General features: G+C 55.0%; 1 protein-coding gene across 6 annotated transcripts in view; it reads right to left on the minus strand.

Moving 5' to 3' along the window:
* Positions 1-19,915, minus strand: part of IL16 (interleukin 16) — a 97,262-nt gene extending 77,347 nt beyond the window's left edge. For 2 of the 6 annotated variants that reach the window (XM_086711729.1, XM_086711728.1), the window contains exon 1: positions 19,444-19,915. In XM_086711729.1, coding sequence (XP_086567855.1) covers positions 19,444-19,483 — 40 coding nt within the window. In that variant the 5' untranslated portion in view covers positions 19,484-19,915. Of the gene's footprint in view, positions 1-9,074; positions 9,368-19,443 lie in introns of those variants that run through there. The other 4 variants (XM_086711732.1, XM_086711733.1, XM_086711731.1 and 1 more) reach the window with 4 other exon arrangements.
* Positions 19,916-26,423: the final 6,508 nt, after the last annotated feature.

Raw genomic sequence — 26,423 nt, forward strand, 5'->3', positions numbered from 1 at the left:
TACACCTGTGCTCATTCACCCCCGCCACTGTCACCTGCTGGAGGGGATGGCTCCCTAATACCATGCCCCCGGAGCTCTGCTGGGGCTTGGCCGGGTGTAGGCATCGGCACGTTCGGTGAATGAATTAGTGGTAGGTGAGCATCTCGAAGGTCCCTTCCAACGAAGCTTCCCTACGCCAGTCCAAGGCCAAATGGATGCTGGTGAACTTTATGTGTCAGCCCAAGTGGGGTAAGGGACGCCCATGCAGCTGGTAAAACATTATTTGTGGGTGTGTCTGTGAGGGTGTTTCCGGAAGAGATGAGCATTTGAATCAGAGACAGAGTAAAACAGGTGGGCGTCATCCAGTTCCTCGGGGGCCTGAAGGGAACAAAAGGCAGAGGAAGGCAATGCTGCTCTACAGGACCTCAGACGTCCCTCTTCTCCTCGGACATGGGACGTCCATACTTCTGGTTCTTGAGCCTTTGGACTCAGACCAGGGCTTACACCACTGGCTGCCTGGTTCTCAGGGGCCGTGGGCTTGGACTGGACTACACCCCCGGCTCTCCTGGGCCTCCAGCTTGTGGGTGGCAGATCGTGGGACTTCTCAGTCTCCATAATCATGTGGGCCAACCCCTCAGAATACATCTCTTTCTTAATCTGTCTTTCTCATCTATCTCTCTGTATCAACTATCTATCTACCTATCTATCTATCTATCTCTCCACCCATCCATCCATCCATCCATTCAACCATCCATCCATCCATCCGTCCTTCCAGCCGTCCATCCATCCACCTATCCATCCATCCTTCCTTCCATCCATCCTTCCATCCATCCATCCATCCATCCATCCATCCATCCTTCCAGCCGTCCATCCATCCACCTATCCATCCATCCATCTATCCATCCATCCATCCATTCTTCCATCCATCCATCCATCCATCCATCCATCCATCCTTCCTTCCATCTGTCCATCCATCCATCCATCCGTCCTTCCTTCCATCCATCCATCCATCCATCCGTCTGTCCATCCATCCACCTATCCATGCATGCATGCATCCATCCATCCTTCCTTCCATCCATCCTTCCATCATCTATCCATCCATCCATCTGTCCATCCATCCATCATTCCTTCCATCTATCCTTCCATCATCCATCCATCCATCTATCTGTCCATCCATCCATCCACCTATCCATGCATCCATCCATCCATCCACCCATCCATCCATCCTTCCTTCCATCCATCCTTCCATCATCTATCCATCCAACCATCCATCCATCCATCCATCCATCCCTTTACCTATCCATCCATCCATCTGTCCGTCTGTCTATCTGTCCATCCATCCGTCTGTCCATCCATCCATCCACCTATCCATGCATCCATCCATCCACCTATCCATGCATGCATGCATCCATCCATCCTTCCTTCCATCGATCCTTCCATCATCTATCCATCCATCCATCTGTCCATCCATCCATCATTCCTTCCATCTATCCTTCCATCATCCATCCATCCATCCATCCATCCATCCTTCCAGCCGTCCATCCATCCACCTATCCATCCATCCATCTATCCATCCATCCATCCATTCTTCCATCCATCCATCCATCCATCCATCCATCCTTCCTTCCATCTGTCCATCCATCCATCCATCCGTCCTTCCTTCCATCCATCCTTCCATCATCTATCCATCCATCCATCTGTCCATCCATCCATCATTCCTTCCATCTATCCTTCCATCATCCATCCATCCATCTATCTGTCCATCCATCCATCCACCTATCCATGCATCCATCCATCCATCCACCCATCCATCCATCCTTCCTTCCATCCATCCTTCCATCATCTATCCATCCAACCATCCATCCATCCATCCATCCATCCCTTTACCTATCCATCCATCCATCTGTCCGTCTGTCTATCTGTCCATCCATCCGTCTGTCCATCCATCCATCCACCTATCCATGCATCCATCCATCCACCTATCCATGCATGCATGCATCCATCCATCCTTCCTTCCATCCATCCTTCCATCATCTATCCATCCATCCATCCATCCATCCGTCCATCCATCCATCTGTTCATCCATCCATCCACCTACCCATGCATCCATCTATCCACCTATCCATCCATCCATCCATCCATCCATCTATCATTCCTTCCATCTATCCTTCCATCATCTATCCATTCATCCATCCATCCTTCCATCATCCATCCATCCATCCATCCATCTGTCCATCCATCCCTCTGTCTGTCCATCCATCCATCCACCTATCCATGCATCCATCCATCATCTACCCATCCATCCATCCTTCCTTCCATCGATCCTTCCATTATCTATCCATTCATCCATCCATCCATCCACCCACCCACCCATTGGTTCTGTTGCTCTGGAGAACCTTGACTAATAACATCCCACCTAGGACCACAGAATGAAGGACCCCATGTAGCTGACTAACGTCATAGTGACATGGAGCTCACAGCAGGTTCTCCCCCCACCCCCACACAGATATTCCGGAACCTGCTTTGCTGGAAGAGCCTAGAACATGTGTAAGACCCAAGAGAAGCCCTTCACCTTCCAGCAGCCTGGAAGGCCGTCTTATTCATCCATGTGTGGGCACAAGTGGGGTCATCAGGATGCCCTCCCCAAGACCCAGGCCTCTAAGACAACGGACAAAGCAAGACAGGACTTTCCCTCTGAGTGTGTATTCCTTGTAACGTGGTAAAGGCTGAAGATATAAGTAATCTCAAGAAGGATCTAGATACATTCAAGAAAGGCACATCCACCGGTCACTCTTTGGATGGGATTGGCTAAGGTCTACTCCCCCATTAAATCCAGGTGCCTGGAACAGGGCTTCAAACAGGGACACACCCAGGAAATGCTGTTGCACCTGAAGCGGGTAGCCAGCGGCACAAAGCCACACACGATGGTGTTTGTCATTGGCCAGAGGGACAGGCAGGAGCACAAATGTACCAGCTGAGGGCTGGGACCCACAGGCCACCTTAGTTTGCACACCCAGTGTGCCGCTCACCTGTGCAGCCTCAAGCCCGGTGTTCAACATCTTTGCAGCTTAGCCGACGGCCTGTGGAGCAGGGACGACCATGCTAACCACCCAGAGCCCCAAAGAAAATACCTCCAAGAGGTACTACCTAGCTTAATGCCTGACATAGAGTATGGACCAAAAAAAAAAAAAAAAACAAAACCCAAATCACTCAAAAAAAGTAAAACAGTGGAAACAACCTAAAGTCCATGAGTGAGAGACCATGTTAGACACTTTCCAGAACATTCCCACCCAGTAAGACGGCTACGACAAATCTCCATAGGTGGACGTGGAAAGAGGTCCGCCATATGTTCCGATATAAAGAAACACCATAAAATAGGCCTCGAGACTAGGTTTATTTACAGAAATGGACTTGGATTAGTGAACACTGAACTGTTAATAACTTTTTTGTTTTGGAAGGTGCATAAAGTGCTGGGGGATGGGATACACAGACAGCCTTTCCTTTGTGTTTAACTAATTTCCTAGGGCTTATTTCCTTTTACAGCCATCATGTATCAGACTTAAAACCAGAAAAATAAAGGTTCCTATTTGGAGGAACAAAATTGAAATTTATGGCTGATTTTTGTCAACAAGCAGTTCTGGGGAACCTCACAATGATTCCCTCAGGTTCTAAAATGTCTGGTTGAAGTTTTTATGAAGATTTCCTTGGATTTACAGACAAATTTAGGGAGGACCAAGAACCGTTCTTAATTATTTTGTCTTTTTTTTTTTAATATTTGCTCAGATTTTCTTTTCAAACCTTCAAACAAATTTTATATTCTTCTTTATATAGGTTCTAAATGTCTCTGATTATGTTATTTCCCCAGCCCTTTTGTTTCTTTTTTGAACAGAACCATTTGTAAAATGGTTACTTATATGTAAGTTATGAATCTTACATATTTATCTCATAACTGGCAAGATCTCGCATGTAAAAATAAAATAAATAATATAAAATAAAATAAGTAAAAGGAAATAAATAAAACAAAATAAAATAAATAAAATAAAATAAATAAAATGGAATAAAATAAATAAAACAAAATAATAAAATAAAATACATAAAACAAAATAATAAAACCAAATAAAATAAATAAAATCAAATATTAATAAATAAAACAAAATAATAAAATAAAATCAAAGAAATAAAATCAAAGAAATCAAATCAAAGAAATCAAATCGAATAAATCAAATCAATCAAATCAAATCAAATAAATAAAACAAAATAATAAAATAAAAAATAAATAAAATAAATAAAATAAAAAATAAATAAAATAAAATAAATAAAACAAAATAAAATAAATAAAATAAAATGGAATAAAATAAATAAAATAAAATAAATTAAACAAAATAATAAAATAAAATAAAGTAAATAAAACAAAATAATAAAATACTGGATGTAAATCCCACTGGATGTAAATTCCTTAATACAATTTATTGACTATTTGTCATTGCCGCTAGTGGCATCATCATCATTATTATTTAAAGCTAGAAATTCTCCTCTGAATACCTCTGGGGCCACAACCCCACGAATTTTGAAATATGGTGCTCTAATTGTTATTTTTTTAAATGGTCTATAATTGCAGGTGTGATTTCCAGTTTCTTCTGAAGGTCGCTGTGGTCATTGTTAATTTCTTATGGTCGAATTCCCAAGATTTAGCCTTGTTTCTCTTATAATTTTTTGAATAGAAAATTCCAGTTTAATTGCATCGTGGCCACAGGATGCGTCCCGGACATTTTTTATTCGTTGGAATTTACTGAGGTTTATTTTGTGAGCCCATGTGTGATGTGACTCAGTGTTTTCAACGTGGTGCACACATTTCCAAAGAATCCGCAGTCTCTCTTTGGAACTTCAGAGATGTATGTATCCACATAGAGCCTCATAGACTCTGTGCAGTAACTTCTCCTGGACAACCTCTAATGGGAAACACTTAGCAACCCCAGGCCTGGCACAAGTCTGGTGGGTTGTCCGTGCGTATTTGTGTTCTATTGTGGGTGAGTGTGAAGAGACATGGGGTACTCTGCAGGTGTGGAGAAGAATGAGGTAGATCTTTCTGTGCTACACAGCGTGTGTGTGTGTGTGTGTGTGTGTGTGTGTGTGTGTGTGTACATGCGTGTGTTCGGAAATAGAAAAATTCAGAGTCCTCACCAAACTGTCATCAGGATGGTCTCTGAAGAACAGGCCAGGGGATGGGGGAAAACCAGTCACCGTGCATTTTACTGACCAGAACATTTTTATCAAAAGCCCATTTTGTAAAAAACTAAAATACAAAGCGGCAATACGATAAATCAGTAATAAATGGGTGCACCTTACTTCGTTTCGATCTAAGGAGGGAGAAAGATAAAAGACAGGAACAACGCAAACATTTTAAATGAACAAACCCAGAGTCCGAGCTACTTGCTCGAGTGAACAACCGAGGCCCCTTCCAGGGGAACCGACTGCAACGGCGTGAGATTGACATCAGCCATCTCCAGGCAGGAGACGCAGAGGGCTGCAAAACCACCCACAGCTCTACGTCGTCACGGAGTCTTTTGCCTGCAAGAACTTTCCAGACTTTGTGGTCCTACAGCTGCCAGTGTGTGTGTGTGTGTGTGTGTGTGTGTGTGCGCACGTGTGTGTGTAAGGTGACTGGTTTGGGTTTGCATTTTGGTAAGAGATTATATATCCTCTCAGGATTATTTCTCTTTCTCTCAACGCACACGTGAGCAGGCACACACACGCACACACACACGGGCACACACAGTAGTCGTATTATCTGCGTTTCCTCTTTGCACAGGGGGTGCGAAGCGCGTAGCCCAGGACGCGCCTGGGGAGGGGGGCCTCCTGCTCCAGGGGCTGGAACTGGCTAGCGCGCACACTCAGAGAGCGAGCAAAGGCACGGGGGCCGGGGGCCGGGGGCCTACCCACCCGCCCAGGCTCCCTGCTGCTCCAGATCTCCTGACCCATTTAAGAAAAGGCAAGAACAGAAAGACGCGAACCCGTAGCCGACTTAGTCCGGGGTCCCCGCCTCGGGCGAGGGGGACGAGGCCACCGGGTTGGAAGGCAACATCGGGAATATTTGCGGCTTAGGACACTCTCCCTAAGCATCTCCCTCCCAAATCCCACCCACTGTTTCTCGAAACTCTGTAAATCTTCCCTCACCGTAAGAGTTTACATTTTACCTCATGGTACATACCACGTAAACACCCGTAAGACGTGTCTGTATGCAAATGTTGACAGACGTAAATCTATTATGTACATAAATACATGTATCTATGGCAAGAGTTTCGTGAAACACCACCCTTACTACGGTGCGACAAAGCACGAACACAGATAATACGGAAGGCGATTGGGCGTCTCAAGTGTTCCCGGATTTCCCACAGCCGCTTCCTACGGGGGGAGCTTGCTCTGATTTCTCGCTTCGTTCTGTTCTTCTGGGCCCCTGGGGCTCCCATTTCACACCTGCTTGTCCTTACTCCGATTCAGGAGCCGGGACGGACCCTCAAATCCCCTGTGTCTTCCACGTGGAAGGAAGAGGAAGGGGCCCGTGTTTGCTCTAGCCTCGCCTCGCCTGCTGCGGCGGGCCACAGGGAGCGCGCCCCGGCGCCGGCTGTCCCCCCCCCCCCCCCCGCAGCGAGGACAGCTCCTGCGCAGATCCCCGCCCGGGGTGGGCCCAGCCCCTGGGGCGCCGTCAGCCCCGAGCTCCACACCCGTGTGCACCCTGTCCTCCAGCATCTCCACGGGTGGCCAGCAGAGCGGCTCCCGGCAGCCCACGAGTCCTGCTTGGCCCCTTCTCTGCTCTGCAGTCTTGGCTGCAGGGACCCTCAGCGTTGCCACCACACGTGGGCAACCTTGCCTGGCGTACAGGACCGATGTTCAGCTGTCCTTCTTCCAGCTGGAAGCCGAGAGAAGAACTTGAAACAAATTCCTATTGCTGGCTGCCTTCTTGACCGCACCCGAAGCTCTCAGAACCATCATACCCTCACTGGATATTTCTGTGCCCGTGTACGCGAGCGTGGTCCTCTCCGCACCGATCTGGGTCTCGGGATCCAAAAAAAAAAAAAAGTCTTCCGTGTGAAAATCTGTCACCGGCCCACGGGGACAGTGCCAATGCCAGCTACTGTTGGTTACAGTTAAGGCTGTGGTGATGTTGGTATTCACTTATTTGGGCCACAGGTCGTTCCCGGAGATTCACCGTGTGCCAGGCACTGATGGGTGTCGAGGGGGAAGACACGATCTTTTACGGCCCGTTGGAGAAGACGGACGTGTGAACGGAGAATATTCCCAGCGTGGGGAGTTTAATCATACGGGTTTCAATCGAGGGCCACAGTCTGAAGTGACTTGATAAATGGCCTCACCGAGGAATCAGCCCGTGAGCTGAGGCTGGAAAGCCGGATGAGGGTTTTCCACCCGGAGAAAGGAAGGCAGGAGGTTCCAGAGAAAGCACTTCATGTCCAGAGAACAACATGTACAGAGGCAGAAAGATTTAAAAGACCCTCCTGTCCTCCCATCAGAGCAGATCTCTTGGTGGCCCTGGAGCCCGGGGGTGTGAGCTGGGAGCAAAGGACCGAATCGCCAATTCGGGCTGATGAAACTGAAGAGTCAGTTGGGAGCCAGGACCCCATCCGGCTGGTGAGTGGATTTCTTTTCCGAGCGCACCCTCCCCGCCTCACCCCCAAACGCTGGGGCCACTGCTGGCCCCCCCAGAAAGGGATGCGGGAGGCTGGCAAAGGACGGGTCCCACACCCCTGCCCCCCACCCCCCCGCCTGAGCAATTCGGCTTTTGACGGTTTATAATGAGTTCTCAGGAAAGATTTCAATTCCGGAAAGGTTCCCATGCATGGAAAGAGCCAGCAAACACCTGCTCTTGGCAATTATAACCCAACCTTCTACCCAGGAAAGATAAATCTTGGCGATTAGGAAATGCAGACATTTGCCGAGCCGTGGAGCAATGACGGGTGTAGATGTGCGATTCGGGCTGGGGTGAGGATCCGGAGTGCCCCTTTCTAGACGAGAGATCCTGGGCAAGTGGCCTCACCTCTCTGTTCTGGGGACACAGGACCGAAGGGGGGGTGGTGCCGAGAGGCTCATACAAGATGCCACGTGCAAAGGCTTTAAGGCAGCACCTGGGGCAGGAAGCGCCTGGCAGACTGAGTATCACCGATGAGCACCACTGGGGCTGAATAAGCCAACAGACAGCAGGGGGCACCTGCTCCCCCACCCCTGCCAGCTCCTGTCCTTGTCAGGTGCGGAGGGTAGGAGGGACCCTCCACGGCGGTCGTAAATGCTGACGGCCACCCAACCACAGGACAAGCAGGACGAGAGGGCGAACGGAGGAGAAGAGTGGACCTCTCCTCTCCTTCCCAGGCGCCAAGAGGAAGGACAGGAGCCCACGGACAGCGGCTCCCCGGGCTGGCCCGGAGCTGGGCTCCAGGGACAAAGGTGCCGCCTTTGAGGGGCTCCGCCGGGAACGAGAAGGAGGGGGGACGCCTCCCTGTGTCCACAGAGCGCCAGGGCATCTGCGGGGACCGCATTCTCCGGCAGAGACAAGCACGTTCCTCAGCCGAAGGGTCGCCCACCCTGGGACCCAAGCAAGGTGGGGAATTAGTGGTGGGAGCCCGCCCACGACACCGGCGTGGCTGACACGCAGAGACGCTGCCCTCCCCACCCCGGTCAAGGTCAGAGACACCCGTCGGCTCCCATGCATCCGGGGAGGAGGAAGCTGGCCGGCAGCCTGGAGGCCTCCCCTGGTGTCCCCGTGTCCCGCACCGAGGGTGGGGTCTCGGCCGCCGGTCGGATGTCCCAGAACCAGAAGCCCCAGGGACGCAGGACAAGCACAGCAGACGCAGGAGGTCACCCGCCCGTCCCCTCCCCACAAGCTCCGACGCGGCTTCCTCCTCACTCACTGCGCCCCGTGGTGGCTCACGACTCCCACCCTAAGATTCTTCTGGCTTCTGCTCCTGCCTCCACCCCAGCACAGCTTCCAAAGATGACGTCAAGTTCCAGCAACCAAGAGCCTCCCCACACCCGTCAGAGGGGCCAGCCTCCCGGTCAGAGCGGCCGGCGGAGGGACCGTCACTCACCTGGGCCCACCTACCTCCCTGCACGCGGTGCCCAGGGCATCCACCTCCCTCAGTTTTCTCTCCGGCTCCCCGGCAGAGGTGAAGGCACCATTTCCCCGGGACAGCCTGGGGCCCCAGCCTGGGTCAGAGCCGGCGGAGGATGGGAAAAAGACTTCCGTCCTCACCCAGAGGCCGCTCTGCGGGTCCCATCCCAGGCCCCGCCGCCGGCTGGGATGCTCTGAGTCGGACGCTGCCCTCGCCACCTGCTCTGGACAGGTGACTCAGGGCGAACGCGTCCAGCCTGGCGCAGGTTTGCTTAGAGACTCCCGACCTGAGCCATCTGATTTCTCCCCGTGAAAAGCCTTGGTCCGAAAGGGAGGCTGCCAGCGCTGGGAAGCTGAGTCCCGGAACAAAGGCCACCATCTGCTGGGCTGCGGGGAACACCGGGAGGGGGTGGCCCCGCCCAGAACCCCCGATCCCCAGCAGGCCTCCTCGGGCCTGACACGCTGCTAGCTTTACGCAAACGTCGGCTCCCACGACCTGCCACCAGTCCAGCCAATGTTATCATACCCGTCTTAAAAATCACTGCACAAAAATTCGTTGAGCACCTGCTAGGCGCAGACCTGGTGACCTTGGGTCATAGCCCATCATCCCTGGCTCGCCAGAGTCCGGCAACTTCCCTGAGGTCACCCAGCCTGGAGTCTAATCCCGATCCGCCCAGCACCAAAGCCCACGCTCTTTCTATGGCACCACACTGCCTCTCTGTCCCTAGAGTAAAAACTGGTTCTCAGAGTCTGGCCCCCAAGCCAACGGTGTTAGCACCATCTGCTAGAAATGCACGTTTCCTTTAACTGTTTATTTACCTTTGAGAGAGAGAGAGACGGACAGACAGACAGAACGTGAGTGGGGTAGGGGCAGAGAGAGAGAGGGAGACACAGAGTCCGAAGCGGGCTCCAGGCTGCGAGGCATCAGCACAGAGCCCGACGCGGGGCTCGAACCCGTGAAGCAGGAGATCACGACCTGTGCCGAAATCGGACATTTAACCGACTGAGCCGCCCAGGCGCCCGTAGAAATGCAGTTTCTGAGGCTCCTGACTCAGGACCTGGGCAGGCGGGGCCTGGCCCTCTGTTTCGGCAAGCCCTCCAGGTGGTTCGACTTGGAGAGCCAAGGACCTGACGTATAGGAGCGCGTCAAGGGCCCCAGCAAACAGGGACAAGGCGCCTCTGTTTCCCCCGTCGGGATGATTGCCTTGTGACCGGGGTGCTTCCCCCCACCCCCGCATGTCCCCTCAGAGAGCTTAATCTAAGGGTGGCATTCAGCCCATCTGCCCCCTGAAGAGCTTCCCACGTGTGTCCCCTAAGCACAGCCTCGTGGACGCTTGGCATGTGCCGGGCTGGGGCTTCTGTGGGGCCCTGTCTTCTGAAAAATGGAATGCGCTCCAAGCGCCCATCAACAAGCCCTTCAGGGCTTCCTGGGGGCTCCAACGAGGCTGTGGGCGCCCGTAGGAGGCCCCTGCAATTCCATGTGGGGCTGCAGAGGTCCAGCCACTGCCCGGCAGCCAGGCCCACGGTCACAAGGAGACGCACTGGAGACAAAGCTGTCTTTGTCAGTGGGTGTGGGGGACCGTCCCGTGTCGCAGGGCTGAGTCTGGAGGGCCGCAGAGGAAATTCTCAAGAGCAGAAAATGTAGGCCTCGGTCAGCAGGCACAGACTCTCCCCTTTCCTTGAGGGTGGGTGGGAGGGGGGACAGCGCAGCCGGGGCTCGGGTCCAGCCTCCAGGGTCCAGATTCTGGGACTGTCTCAATCCGGCAGCAAGGCTGGGACCGACGGAGTCCCCCCCCCCACCGCCTCTGGAGGTCGCTTCACCCTTCGCAGACCCCACAGCTTTCTTCCTACACCAGGCCTGAATCCAGCCCCTGCCTTCCCCTCCTAACAGATGGCCCGCCTTCCTTGACTATCAGAAAGCGAATTCGTTCCGAAGTGTAGGGGACATCGCGCCCAGACCCTTACTGACCCAGGGTGCTTTGCACCTCAAGGTGGAAACCGCACGGCGCCTGTGCCCCCCAGGACCCCCTCCAGGCAAAGGACGGGCTTCCCTCCGCGGCCTGACACCCCGTGGGCCGGCTCCCCGCGTGCCCGTGGGAAGGGAGCGGGGAGCAGGCCGGGGAGCCCCCGAGGCCTCACGACGGGATCTTGGTCGCGGCTCAGCTTTCGTTCGCTCATCTGCCCCACGGGACTGAGGGCTCAGGGCACAGAGTCCCTGAGCGGTGGGGCGACGGGAGAGGAAGCCCCCCATAGACACCCCGCGCGTGCGCCTCCCATCACTCATGTGCGTTTCAGTCTCCCCTGAGCACCAGACCCAAAGTTCACCTCCGTGGAATCGCCCCCGGACACCTGCACACGCACACCCTGACACGCGTACACGCTTTCGCGTGCACACGCGCACCCGTCCCCGTTTGCAGCTACGGAAAGACCGGCCGGCACCTGCAGACAGCTGGTAGACCCCGGCGAGCACCGGATTTCCTGTTACCCGCCCAGCCCCCCAGGAAGTACCTTCGCTCCACGCACCGCGGACACGCTGTGTGATCAGGGCCAGTCCCCCCAGCGTGCCGGCCACCCACGTGTCGAAAACCCCCAGACCCACGTCGCCAGCCTTGGGGCTTCTCAGTTAGGAACTCCTGCTCCTGCTTCCTGCTTGGGGTCACTACCTGAGGACCGACCGGGAATCCCCAGGCCCCACACGAGCGGTCCTCTTGACTTCCCCGGGTGGGACCTCTCCCTCCCAGCCTCCACGTTTTGGTAGTTATTCGCACACCCCAAAACTCAACCCCAGGGTCCAGGAGCGGAGACCGTGGGCCCTGAAGCAGGCTTCCTGCCCCTGGCCAGGCGCATGGTCCCGGGACGGGTGAGGAGTCCCCTCCCTGGGGACTGGCCCACTCGGCCGTGGGATGGCTTTGGCGCTCGGACCCCTCCGACTGTACTGCCGGAGATGTGCCAGTTCTTACAAAGTTCTGAGCAAAGAGATCATGACCTGAGCCCGAGTCGGACGCTCAACCGACTGAGCCACCCAGGCGCCCCTAAGGCAGCTTCAAGTTAACAGAAAAACTGCACAGAGTGTGTCCCCTCCAGAGCACAAGCGCCCCGAACAGAAACCGTCACTCTTGTTCACAGCAGGGTCTCCGGCTCTGGGACATGCCTGGCCCAGAAGGTCTCAATAAACATTTACCGAATGAATCAACCCACAACCGAACGAATAAATAAGTGACTAATGCCATGTAATGAGCTCCCACATTTGTTTGCGCTTTAGAGCCTACACAGAGCTCGCACAGACGTTTTCTTAATCAGATGAATCTGATTAGGTACAGATTTAAAGGGAACTTCAGAAACCTAGTGACACTCTCGGTCCCAGCTCCTTGAAGGGCACAGACCGGGACCCTGTGGGGCCCTCCAAGGGAAGAGAGTTCATTTCCCGGAGCTCTGATAACCATTTGGGTTGGACCCGCGGAGTCACGTGCTTCCAGCCACAGCCACAGCCCGTGAGAAAAGAGCGCTCGGAGACGCGGCCTTGACCAGCACGACGAGACCCTGTGCGCGGCACCCTCGCAGAGCACACACGCCGTGCCAGGCGCTGTCAGCATGGAATCCGGCTCCGCGGTCGGCCCGGAGGGCAGGGGCCGCTGGTTGCCCCTGTTTTCCTGCCCGGGGCAGGGACAGTGAGGACGCGCGGTGGTAAAACCGCTTTCCCAAGGCTCAGAGCCAGGATCTGAACCCAAGGGTATCTGACAACGAAGTCCAGGCCGCGCGTGTCCGAGGAAGGCCGCTGAGCGACCTGGAAATCCCTGCCCCACGGGTCAGCCCGGGTCGGGACGGCACGGGCTTAGAAAGGGTTAACGCCAGAGCAGGAGGGAGTGGTCAGGCTGGCGAGCCGCGCTTCCAAGGCCCAGATTAGGACTGTTGGCACCGCATGCCTCCTCTCCACCTGGCCGCATAAGAAGGCCAGGTATTAATGAAGGACACACGGGGCCCCCGGGGTCAACCGTGTCCACTCAGCAGGGCTTGGGCAGGACCAGCGTGTTCTGTGTTCGCTTCCGGGTGTCGCCTCTCACAAGGGTGTGGGAGCAGCGGAGTCCCTGTCTCGTCCCTCTCTGACAGGATGCCAGAGGTCCCCCGGGCTGGGTGCCTGTCCCCTCCCCCAGTGGAGCGAGGGGGCTGCTCTCTGCTTTTGTCTTTCTGCCCGCACAGCTATCTGACGAGCGCCCCGTCCTGCCTGGCACCAGAAAGCGACGTCTGTGAAGATGAAGAAATCCCCACTTTCTTCTCTTCATTTGTTATGATCATGACACGACTGACTCAATACGCAAAAATTTCAAATCCCTGCCCAAGGTCACTGGCTCTCTCCCCCGTGCCTGATGTTCCTGCAGACGCCGCTGCTTTCTCCCACCTCCGCACCTCCGCGCACGCACCCGCTGCCCCTTCCAACTCGCAGGCGCCGGCCCCCTGGCCGGCTCTTGTAGGGTTTTCCAGGTTTGGCTCAGAGTCACCTCCTCCAGGAAGCCCTCCCGGACACCCCTCCCAGCTCACCAGAACGGGAGCTGGCCTCCCGTTCTCCCAAAGCACTCCCCGCCGACTCACTCCTGCACGTCCCATCCAGTAAGCGTGAGCTTCTCCGTGCTGTGGACTGAGTCTTACGCCTCTCTGTAGCCCTTACAGTCCCCCGAGCAACTGCCCAACAGCTGTGAGAAGAAAGGGGGAGGAGAGGGAGGGACAGAGGAAGAAAAGGGCAGGGAGGAGAGAGGGAGAGAGAGGTCTTTGTGGGCAGACGCATACGCTCAGATAGAACTCGGACAGAGACGGAAGAGCGGAACCAGATGCACGCCCAGCTACGCGCGTGCACGCTCCAGGCTCGGGAGGCCGGAGTGGGCACTGAACGAGCACTGGCCCAGGAGTCCGGGGCTGGTTCTTACCAGGCTGGGCTGATGCTAACCGGCTGCGCGACTTGGGTAAGCCACTCCCCTTCTGAGCTACAGGCTTGCCCTTAGCGAAAGGGTTTTCCTTTCATGGGGGGAGGGAAGGGGAAAAAATAGTTTCGAACAGAGAGGGAGGCAAACCATAAGAGACTCTTGAATACAGAGAACAAACTGGGGGTCGGTGGGGGGGGGGGGTAGGGGGAAACGGGTGATGGGCACCGAGGAGGGCGCCTGTTGGGATGAGCACTGGGGGTCGTGTGTAAGCGATGAGTCACGGGAACCCAGTCCCGAAGCCAAGAGCACACGGCACACGCCATACATTAGCTAAGGTGACGATAAATATTTTCTTAAAAAAGACTTAAAGAAGAAATGTGCTCACCGCCTGACGGGTGGTGCGGGTTCAGCAAAGAGCATCACTGCCTTCCCCCACCCCAGGCCACCTCAGTGCCCCAGCGCCATCCGCAAGGCGAAGGACCCGAGGGCTGGGGCAGGACGAAGCAGGCACTGTTAAATTCAGCAACACACGATAGATTATTGGTAACAGCGGAACCCAACTGAGAAGGGGCTTGCGGGGGGGGGGGGGGGGGGTGAGCTTCCTGCTTTCTGGGGTGGATGTGTCTCGTGCTGAGAGTCGGCCTCGCACAGGTATGTCCATTTCTCAAAATTAATTCAAGGGTGTACTTCCTGTACACACATTTCAGCGTATGTACATTTTACCTCAGAGGAGAATAAACAAATACTGCGCTCAGATTAATTTACGTACGTGCTGAAGCGTTTAGAAGTGAAGGGTCGTGATGCCTAAAACTTATTTGGAAATTATGGCGCGCCCGGGTGGCTCAGTGGGTTAAGCGTCCGACTTGGGCTCAGGTCCTGACCTCACGGTTCGTGGGTTCGAGCCCCGCGTCGGGCTCTGTGCTGACGGCTCGGAGCCTGGAGCCCGCTTCAGAGTCTGTCTCCCTCTCTCTGCCCTTCCCCTGCTTGTGCTCTGTCTCTCTCTGTCTTTCAAAAATAAATAAACACTAAAAAAAAAAAAACGTTGCTCAAGGGGCACCTGGGTGGCTCAGTCGGTTAAGCAGCTGACTCTCGGTTTCAGCTCAGGTCACGATCTTAACGTTCGTGAGTTCAAACCCCGCGCGGGGCTCTGTGCTGACAGCTCGGAGCCTGGAACCTGCTTCGGATTCTGTGTCTCCCTCTCTCTCTGCCCCTCCCCTGCTTGTGCTCTGTCTCTCTCTCTCTCTCTCACAAATAAACAAACATAAAAGAAACTTATTTGGAAATGCATCCAAAAAGTAAGATGGGCGTATGGACGGACAGACGGATGGAGGGATGGATGGACATGCGTTAAGGCAAATAGAGTAAAATGTCACTTTGGAATTTAAAAGCGGGGTATGCTCATTGAGCACAATTCTTTCCACTCTTCTGTACGTTTGAACAGGTCTCATCATCCTGCTTTGGAAGAAATACAGTGGAAAGCAGGCTGGAGAATCAGTAATTTGGGGGACGGTTAAATCCGTCGTGGCACAGCCATCTGATGTGGGTTTCTGAGGCCCTCAGGCGGGGGTTCTGCTCCCCTTGCGGGAACCGACGAGCCCCACGGTCAAGTGGAATCATGCGCACGTGTGAGGGTCACCCTTGGTCTTGCTCAGTCACAGTGCAGCGTCGAAAACCTCGGGCTCTTGGATGAAACAGACCTGCCTGGGTTCAACTCTGCCTTGCCGCTCACTGCGGGGACAAGCCCCCCACCCCCGGGGCCTCACTTCTGTTCTCCTGCAAAGTAAAGACAACCGTGTTTGCCTCCCAGGGCTGTGCAAGCCGGCCACCAGGTGTGGGGAACGTGGTGACTGTCTGATGCTCACAGAGGAGGGTCTCGAGGCCTTGCCCTCCAGCAAAAGCTTGTATTTCCTGAGCTAACAAGTGCCCTTGAGCAGTTTTCTTAAACCCTGCAAAGAGCACAGACGGGCGGAGGTACACTAAAGACGCTCACGGGGGCGCCTGGTGGCTCAGTCGGCTGAGCGTCTGACTCTTGGTTTCAGCTCAGGTCATGCCTCCGGGGTCATGGGTGGAGTCCCGTGTCAGCCCCCCGCCCCCGCGCTGAGCGTAGAGCCTGCTAGACATTCTCGTTCTCTCTCCTTCTGCCCCTCCCCGACTCACGCGTGCTCTCTCTCCCTCTCTCTAAACTTTAAAAAAGAAAAATTTTAAAAAAAAAATTTTTTTTTTAATGTTTATTTATTTTTGAGACAGAGAGAGACAGAGCATGAACGGGGGAGGGGCAGAGAGAGAGAGAGGGAGGCACAGAATCTGAATGAGGTTCCAGGCTCCGAGCTGTCAGCACGGAGCCCGACGCGGGGCTCGAACTCACAGATCGTGAGATCACGACCTGAGCCGAAGTCGGACGCTTAACCGACTCAGCCACCCAGGAGCCCCGAAAAAATTTTTTTTAATGCTTACAGTGGCTCATTAGCTGGTGAGATTTGTGACAGTTCTCCCTCATCTCTGCCCTCCGAGGTTCTGTTCCCTTTACCCACAGCTTGCTTCCCCCTGCCCCCACGTAACCGCCCCCCCCCCCCCCGTTCAGAGCTCGGCTCGAACAGCCCCGCCTCAGGGGAGCCCCCCGACCCACCCACTAGGTCAGTTCCCCGTCAGAGCACCCAAGACGCCCGGCACCCCGTGTCAGATTTACACACGTGTGTCGTTCATCTTGCGTGTCCCGCTCCGTCCCCGGAGCCCAGCCCGGTGCCTAGAATGCTCTAAATAAATGGCTGAAAATGAGTTCCAAGTGTTCGAGAAAGTGACTTCATTCTTTGCGGATTGAAAAATAAGTAGAAAGTGGGTGGTGGGGCGAGGCGGGCGATGAAACAGACCCAGTACATCCGCGTGGTCCTGGGCAGCCCCATGCAGCTCTTAACCACCAAAGGAGTATGGCGACCCTTCACGTGGTTCTACTGTTTCCTCGGGAGAAACACCAGCTTGCAGGGGAGAAGGAGCACAGACCCCTGCTCCCCACGCTCCCAGCCCTATGCAGAGCTGCCCTCTGCGTCTCCAAGGCCCAGCCCTCCTGCTGACGGCTGGCCACGGGGAGTCCCGAGGGCCCCCGGGGAATTGGGGCTCCGTTTCCAGCAGGAGTCGTCGAGGCGCCTGGGGAGGACGTCACGTGACCTACCGTTGGGGATCCAAGCGGCCACGAGGTCACACGCTCAGAACGTGCACGTGTGAAACGGCACAGTTGGGAGTCTTCCTCGAGGCCGACGCTGCTCCGTCAGTCCCTCTGCCGTCTAGACGGGGACAAGCGACCCCACCGTGGGAAGGGGCTTTCCCGGGTCACGCTACAGTGTAAGGGTTTAACTGGACAGAGCCTGATGCATTTAATCCCCAGTTATCCTATAGCAGAACTCAAGAGAAAAGGGGACTTAATCATCACTATTTTTTTTGTTTGTTTGTTTGTTTTAACATTTCTTTTTGAGAGAGAGAAAGAGAGACAGAGCGTGAGCAGGGGAGGGGCAGAGAGTGAGGGAGACACAGAATCGGAAGCAGGCTCCAGGCTCCGAGCTGTCAGCAGAGAGCCCGACGTGGGGCTCAAACTCATGAACTGCGAATTCATGACCTGAGCTGAAGTTGGACGCTCAACCAACCGAGCCACCCAGGCGCCCCTAATCATCACTATGAAGTGATGTTGTAGGCTGTGCCCCAGAGAAGCGCCCAGACCCAGGACCGAGGCACTCCTTCCCACAGCTGAAGAAGGGTCACCCCCGTGATGGTCATAGCTGAGTCTCTCTCCAAGAACTATCCTTTGCTGAAGACAGCCGCCTCATCCAAGGTCGTACCCTGGCCGTAGAGTGGCCCGGAGGCAATGATGGGTCATCGCGGGAGTACAGAACCCGTGGGATCCGGTGGATCACCATGCCTTCCACCCCCCAGCTTTCCTTCTGGCCAGTTCTGCCTCCCTTACCCCTCACAGGTGGTGTCCCCAAGCACACTCCCCAATGACCTTCCTACGCAAATCTCTGTTTTCTTACCGGGACACCCAACCAAACAAGGCGATGCAGGAAGTGGCAAGACGTCCCCAGAAATAAAATGGTTTCACCAAATTGTGAGCACCTACTGAATACCAGGTCAAGCCCAGCTCTTGAAGACTCCCCAGTAAGTGCATCCATATGGTCCACAGCCAAAGGGAGACATTCTGAGGGCTTGGCCCACTTGCTGTAAGAGAGGGAAGGCATGGCGGCCTGGCCCTCGAGCTCTCCCTTTATCCCCAAGCCCTGGGTGCTCTGTGAGGGCTCCCGTGTCACAATAGGGCAGGAGCCTGCATCCAGACGCTCCCGTGTTCCGGGCATCACGCATATGATGCTCGCGCCATTTCACAGGCGTTATCTCCTTTATTGCTTCTGTAGTCCTGTGAGGTAGGAATCCATGGCCCTCGTTTCGCAGGGGAGGAAAGCGAGCCTTGGAGAGGTTACACACCCTGCCCCAAGTCAACTAGCCTGTTCACCTCAGCGCCAAGACCGCACCCCAGGTGGCTGGACCCCACAGCCCGGCTCTTGGTCCCTACGTGCCACTGCCTCTCTTCAGACCCCAGCGACGCTTGAGTGAAACCTCACCAAGGGAGCCCAGGGCTCCAGCCGTATCTTCCATATCTTCCTGGAGCCGGAACAGTCAGAGTGTGCCTTTGACTTGCCTCATTCCCCTTTTTAAAGAAAACCATGTGTTTACTCTCCGATGCCAAAGTTACAACAGAACTGAAGTTTTGCCAGTGTTGACTTTAAAAGTTGAGCAGAGGGGTTCAAATCCTTTCCCTTGGTGCCTGTTTATTCATGTTTCCAGAGCAAACGGAGGTGGTCAAAGAAACCATCTATCGGATCTATACCTGCAGCAACGCAGGGAATCTGGCCAGGGTGCTCAGGCCCCTCCCAGCCTCACCTCTCCCCTCCCCGCGCCCAGCCCTGCAAGACTCAGAGGGGCCCCTGCTCCGCTCCTCCAGAGACACCCAGGAGCTCCCCCTTCTGTTCTGTTTCCTGCTAGGACCAGAGCTCAGCGGGTGGGGACCTGGACTGCTCCGATGCCCCTGCTCCCTGAGGGTTGCCAGCAACGCTCACAGAGGAAGTGAGGGCACCAGTCAGGGCTCCCTCTCCTCTTCTGGGGGGGGGGGGGCGCAGGGGCGCTGCGATACCTTCGCCCCTCTCCTCTCTGCCCAGCAGACTACTGAGCATCCAGCCGGCTCTGCAAAGACAACGCGGACAGACGGGGATGTGTCCTGCTCCACACACGTGCACGCGCGCGCGCGCACACACACACACACACACACACACACACACACACAATACGGCGTAACCAAAATCATGCTCAGCGGACCCCTCCCTGAGGATGTCAGGAGAGTCAACCCCTCCGTATCCAGCTCCCCGGGACCCCCTGAGAAGAAGCTGCACTTACCGGTCTCCCGGCGGGGGAAGATTCTCTTCTGCAAACTCATGCCGCGGGGCTTCAAGGAGGAGGCTGAGCCGGGAAAAGTCCCCGGGAGCCCGAGAGCCCCAGCCCGCTCAGCTCACTCGACAAGCCCCGGGGATCACCGGCAGCTTCTGGGCGGGGAGTATTTGAATAGGAGTTAGAAGTACGAAGTAAGTCGTCGTTAGAGCTGTTTCTCCCCCCCGGCAGGGAGGGAGGGAGAGAAGCCCTTTCCAGCTGCCAGCAAATCTTGAGCGTCTCAGAACGGTTGCTTCCCACCCCTGCCCTTCTTGCGAAGCAACTGTGCATGAAGGCGATGTTATTTCACTGGATCGAGCCCTCAGATCATAAGCCTTTTCCTGTACCACAAACAGAAATGTAAAACCTCAAACTTTCCTTTGGACTCAGACTCTGCTGGGAGAGGACTGAACACAACCCTCTCTGAGGTCGAACGTATGGAAAATGTGCTAAACTGTTTAGATCATCCCAAGGGCTAGACTGCTCCCCACTACAAGCTCCCCTCCCCCCGGACTTTTTTTGTTGTTGTTGTTTTTAATGAGTTCTGGTGTGTTTATGTAATTGCAAGGGACAAACACAACACCTAAAATCTCTGCCCAAAGTTGAAGTGATTCATTTTCTCCTTCACACACACCACACACAAACACAGCGCCTGTTTAATCCAAGTGAAAACGCCTTTCATAAAATCTGCAAAGGGCTGGGGCAGAGCGGCTGCTGGTGAATGCAGCCTGTGTCCCCAGAAGGGCAGTTGGGCTCCGGGGAAGGTGGAGGCTGACTTTAATCAGGACAAACAGAAGGCGCTCTGACTCCCGCCCATGCCGGGACAAGCAGGGATAAAAGAAAAGTGGGCGCGAGCCCCGGCTGAGCGGGCTGTAAAATCTGTTCCGCCGACTGTACCCAATTCCCCCCGCTTGTCTTCTCATACCAGGAGATTTTATTTTTAGACTTGGACAAGATGTACTATTATTTTAAGTGACCAACTTGATTGCTGGGTTATATAAATCCTTGGATTCCCCCACCGAAAAGACCAAAAGAATATACAATAAGTAGGCAAACAGTCAGAGCTGGAAACTGGGGGAGAATGTGACCGTTTTGCAGACGCCGCAACGGATGACAGGACCGAAAGGCAACCCTGTTCCATCCGATAGAGAGAAAACCTCACCAGGAAGCAAGTGGCACAGACCGCGGTCCGGTCCCGGGGTGACCCACCCCTGCCAGGACCCCCCACTAGACCAGAGTCAGTGCCACCACCACTCAGGATCTTGAAGAATCAAAGCCTGCTGAGTGAGCATCACTCTGCTCGAACCACTTCCGGGTCACTGCGGTCCCTCTGCAGACACGCACGCCCCGCACACACCCGAAAAAACCGTTTCTCAGGCCCGTGCTGCAAGGTTGACAGAAAAACCTTTGCTATCAGCACCTAGAGCGGGAACAGCTCCCTGAGAGTCATCCCCATCCTGGGCTGGGGGTTGGGATCCAGAGCTGGCACTTTGCCACCACCAGGACTATCTTGCTCCGAATAACCGAGTGACCGCCCGGGGCCGTGAAACCGCAGGACCCTCGGCTCGGCCGCCAGCAGCACGGGGGCCAGAACCCTGGCCTTCGTCCTAGCGGGACCCGCTGTGGCAACGATGAGAGACGGGGCCACGTAAACGCGGAATGCTTTGCGGAAATCAAAACGGTGTGATAAGTACAGCGCGCTGTCATGGAAAGACATCTGCACCACGTTACCGAGGGAACAAATTGGTTACAAATTGCAGAGTGATCGGTAGGATCTATATGCTTGAAGGAAGATTAAATTCGGGGAGTCGAATTGAGGGTGTTTTCCTCTACGAACTTGCCAATGTCCGTGGTGATTTCCCCACAATGTAGGCAGTAGAAATAGCTTTGCATTCATACCATCTAGAGGATGATAGAAAAAAAAATTTTTAATCGAAAAGAATTTTTTTTTTTTTCAGTTGAGTCACTGGCTTTAGAACTCCTAAGTAGATTTGGTGAAGTCGACAGCAAGGACGATCATTTCGGAAGTCATGGCTTTTGATCATAGGAATTCAGCCTTTGACAAAGGGATTTTTATTTGGTGTGGTAGGCGGGATATGGGCCGCTACGAAAAGGTCCGAGGCCCGTACCGGGAATCTCTGGGCAGGTATGTCGTATTAGGACATGAGGGGGGAGTTAAGGCTGCAGACGGAACAGACCTTGCTAATCAGCGGACGTTAAGATCAAGGGATCGTCCCAGATTATCCAGGTGGGTGCCAGGAAATCACAGGGGAGGCGGAAGAGGGGGTCCGAGCCCACGAAGTTGAATCCCCGGCTGTGATGACAGAGGAAGGGGCCACGAGCCACAGACACAGGTGGCCTCCAGAAGCTGGAGAAGGAAGGCGATGGGGCCTCCCCTCCCGTCTCCAGATGGAAACGCAGCCCCGCCCGCACTTTGCCCCAGCTCCGGTGAGACGCTTTCGCACGCCTGACCCCAAGAAGGACAAGATCATCACGCTTCTGTGCTGTTTTAAGCCACTGTCTCTGTGGTGATTTCTTACAGCAGCAACAGGAGACCAACACGTTTGAGTTTGTTCTTATTTTGTGTGTTTCCTTGAGGCCAAAAGCTTGCTTTCGACCACTGGCAGCAAAGCCCAACATTTATCAAAGCACAACATTTATCCCGTCAACTCACAGGTCCGGGAAGAGCGTGTGATGATAAAAGAACGGTTGTCGTCCTATCCGAAGGGAGATGAAAGTCTCTGCCCAAGTGGGGGGAAGTCTGGGGCTCGAGGGCCGTGTGTTGGGGGCCTGGCAAGGAGCCCCCATTCTGTTCCTTGCTGGCTGACAGGAAGACGCCAGGGCAGGACGCACAGGGGACAATAGAGGACACACATCCTGCCCGAGATGCTTGCCCAGTGGACACGTCCTCCCATGGAGGGAGTGTGGCTGCAAGTTCCCGGTGCTTGACAAGGTACCCAGGGTGGCCTGAGCGTGCCAGCTCAGCTGGGGAGCTCCGGACAGGTGGATGCAGAGGGAAGAGAGTGAGCTGCGTGGCCTTGAGAAGCACATACCCGGTGCCCCGCACAAGGAGAGGCTGGCAGGCTCCATCCGCGGAGAGGCGCCCCCCCCCCCCCCCACCTCGTGTCACTCAGCAACCCCGTGGGGGACTTCGGAAGTCACGGAGTAGGTCCCAGAGGGGACTGAGTGGCATCAGGGGTGAATCAGGAATGACTAAACTCACTTTGCATTGGCGAAGTTAATATTCCATCACCTGCAGAAGTGAGGGGTTACGAGTAAATTCAGTTACAGAGAAACAGGAAAAGGCTGGATGTTTATACGTCACTTTTTTTTTTCTGTAAATAGCCTATCAGCTACATGTCAAGATGTGAACAGAAGTTATCTCTGGCCAGCGGGATTAGGAGCACTTTTTATTTCTTTCAGTCTGTGTTTCCTAGTTTGCTTTTTTCCCCCCTAAAAAGAACAAGTTTATTTCTTAGCAAAACCAGGGGGCGATATCCTTACAGGAAGCCCTATTTGTTGAGTGACTTCCTCAGCCAGTCCTCATGGCTCTAAGATGACCTTGGGGTCAGCTTTCTGCCCCGATGACCAGTTTTCATCTTATTCTGTGTCCCTGGGGGCTCCGTGGAAAGCTCGAGAGGCTGCATGGGGAGCAGCCGGGGGCCGTGGCCTCTGAGGTTAACATTTCCAAAGTGTGCGGCAGGGGAGAAGCTAAGACCCCCACAGGGGGGCCCTGACCCTGGTCCCTGGGGGGGGGGGGCTCCGTCCACCACCAGCCCCACCGGGAAGCCCCCAAGCCTCCAGACTTCCTCACACGGCAACGTGTGCTCAGAAGGTGCCCGAGCCACGAGAACGAGGGGGGCTACACGGCACAGTTTCAGTTAGAACCACAGATGGTGAGAGAGGAGAGGGGATGTCAGGGGTGGGGGGGGGTGTCTCACATCTGGGGCGGGGCCTTCTCCGTGTCCTCGGTTCTTTCCATGTAGTCACCTCCCGTGAACAAAGTCGCCTCCTTGGCCCTGTTCCCCGCTATGGGGGGACTGAGGGAGTCTCTGTTTGTCACACGACGTCTGGTCTACGGCCGTACCACCCTCAATGCGCCTGACAAGGTCTGCAACAAAGAACGGGGTCCCGTCTCTCACTTGTCAAACCACCCGGGGGGAGAGGTGACCTCAACCGCCCGCGTTCCGACCCTCTGTCCTCTCTCAGCCTCTGCCTCTGCTCTGGCCAGCAGAGCTGGGGTCGTAGGAGGGGGAAATGTGTGACACTCCCACCTCTGCAGGCCCTCTGGAGTGTGCCCGCTTCAGAGGATTGGATCCCCTTCCTTGGCTGGTCCTGTGACCCCAGCCCCTCAGAGGTGTAGACACAGACTATAAAGGGGGCCCTACCCGGTCCTGAGCCAATCCTGCCCAGACGGCCAAGCGAGAGTGGCTGGTGAGCCCCCGGTGACGCTCACTGTGGTGGGCATACTCAGGGCCTGCCCTGCCCCCTGAGAGCCCTGGGCCTCCTGCCCGCGGGTGTCAGTCCGGTCCGGAAAGCCTGCCTCCTGCTTCCACAGACTGGCCTGTCCCCTCCCTGTGGGACCTGCCCTGAACACTCCCTCGGGTTCTCGCCCACCGGGCCATGCGGCCTGCCCCGCTCCTCTCTTCCAACCCACATGCCACCCACTTCCTGCACGGGCACCTTCCGGGGCCACGGCCCCATCACAACCAGCTCCTCAGCTCCCCGCGACACTGTCCGCTCCCACTGCTCCCTGGAGCCGGGTCCCCAGCAAACTGGGACCATTTCTTCCCACTTCCCTCTTCCCTCCAAGTCCCCCACTGACTGTGTCACATCCCAGGGGGCTCAGTCGGTCGAGCGCCCGACTTCATTCAGGTCATGATCTCGAGGTTTGTGGGTTCGAGCCCCGCATCGGGCTCTGTGCTGGGAGCCTGGAGCCTGCTTCAGATTCTGTGTCTCTCTCTCTCTGCCCCTCCCCTGCTCATGATCTCTCTCTGTGTCTCTCTCTCTCTCTCTCTCAAAAATAAATAAACATGAAAACAAAATTAAAAACAAATAAGGCACCGAGCCTTGCCTACCAGCCTCACCCCGACACCACAGACCTCCCGGGCTCTGCTTCTTGGCCCTCCAGCAGTGCCCCCAGGAGCACGTGGCCTGCTGTGTCCCCCCAGGAGCTCGGCATTCCCTCCCCCACGTCCTCACAGACGGTGCGGCCACACTGTGTAGAGGGACATGGGACCGCCTGCACGACAGTGACCCCAAGGGCGCCTGGACTGGCTCGGTGAAAGCCAGCAAACTCTTTTTTCAGTCTAACGTGTAATTATTCACCTGAACGCCTTCATCCCCGGGGACGGTAACTGTGCCCAAGGATGAAACGTCCCTGTCAAGCAGCCCGTTCATTTCGAAATGTTCACTGGCTTTGAAATTTACTTTGTACTCAGAAAATTCTAGAGACAGGCTAATATACCACTTTAGGGCATTTATAGTTTTTGGACATCTATTTTAGGGACAAAATGAGCCTCCTGTACCGTTCAGAGAAGGACAAAAGACCCACTGATTCTTCAGCCTGGAGCTTTGGGGCTCCCAAATACCAAGAGCAAGTCCCGAAGTCCTGTCAGGTCGTCTGCCGCAGCTCCGGAAACCACACGGCCCGCTTCACTGTTAACCACAGGACGTGATGGCCGACTCCCATTCTACAGGTGTGGAAATGAAGGCCTCAGAGAGGCGGGCGGGGGGGCCTGCTGGGGTCCCAGAGGTAGGACACGTTGGGGGCGACACACCCATCGTTCTTCGGTAAAGACCAAAAAAGTGCCTGTCCCGTTCTCAATCACGAACGAATGGGCAGAGGACTTGCTCCTGGGCCCCCAGACGGGAACCCACTCTAAGCCCGAGAGAACACGCCGGAGGGACGAGGGACAAGCTAAGCTGTGTGGCTTGCTAACTTCTAGGAGGACCAGATCCCCGTTTCTCAGACATCTACACGGAACGTTAGCAGATAAAACGACGACGGTGGACGTGAAGTTGGTCTGGCTGAGGACCGGATGGCTAGGCTGCATCTCTGGCCCCAGCCCCGCCCCTTACCACTCCTCAGCAGCCCCCCACCCCGAGGTCAGCCGAGCACGTCTGCAAACCTCTGTCCTAAAGCGCCCATCTCATCCACGCGTGGGACTCCGAGGCGGGAGGGAAAATGATGCGTCCAAAGACGAACGATCACGGCGATGGCCAGGGTTGTAAAGACCACCCGTCCCGACCAGTCCTCTGTCCCGAAGATCCCTTTCTACCACCCTTGGTGACCACTCTGCCGCGCGCTAACATCAGAGAGGGAAGCCCAACGATGCCCCGGTCGGTCTGCTTTGTTCACGGTCTCCCCACGCAGGGACACATCCCGGGACGTCGCGGAGACAGGCAGGACCCTGCTTCGTCAAGCCTTCACACACTATGTGCTTTTGAAAGCACATCCCGAAGTATCTCCCCATCTCTTACGTTTTTAATTTATCCTGAAATATTTTCTGCGGGCCCAGAGGTATACAAGCTTCCCTTTATTCTGGAAGACATCTATTGTTTTAATGTAAAAGCTTTGCCGTGTGTGTGTGTGTGTGTGTGTGTGTGTGTGTGCACGCACATGATACACATTATAATCATTTTATCATTATCTGTCTGTGGCCATCACTAAGTTGGCCATGTGTGAGCCCCCAGGAGCAACCCAGAAGCAAGTGTAGGTCACAGGGAAGAAAGTCACAATACTGTCTGGCACCAGGACGTCCGTGGAAGGTGACAGGGTCTTCCCCACCAGACCCCTGCACCAAGCCGGGCACAGCACGTACCAGCAGCCGTCTCTCCCGTTCTCCCGGGTCTGACCCGAGTCGTCTCCTGCAGGACAGGAACTGCACTCGTGAGGCCATTCTCAGGACCCGAGCTCTGCCCCTGCGGTCCCACGTCACTCTTTTCCC

The sequence above is a fragment of the Puma concolor genome, chromosome B3 (assembly GCF_028749965.1).
Source record: "Puma concolor isolate L17-30 chromosome B3, mPumCon1.1.hap2, whole genome shotgun sequence".
Taxonomy (NCBI): Eukaryota; Metazoa; Chordata; class Mammalia; order Carnivora; family Felidae; genus Puma; species Puma concolor.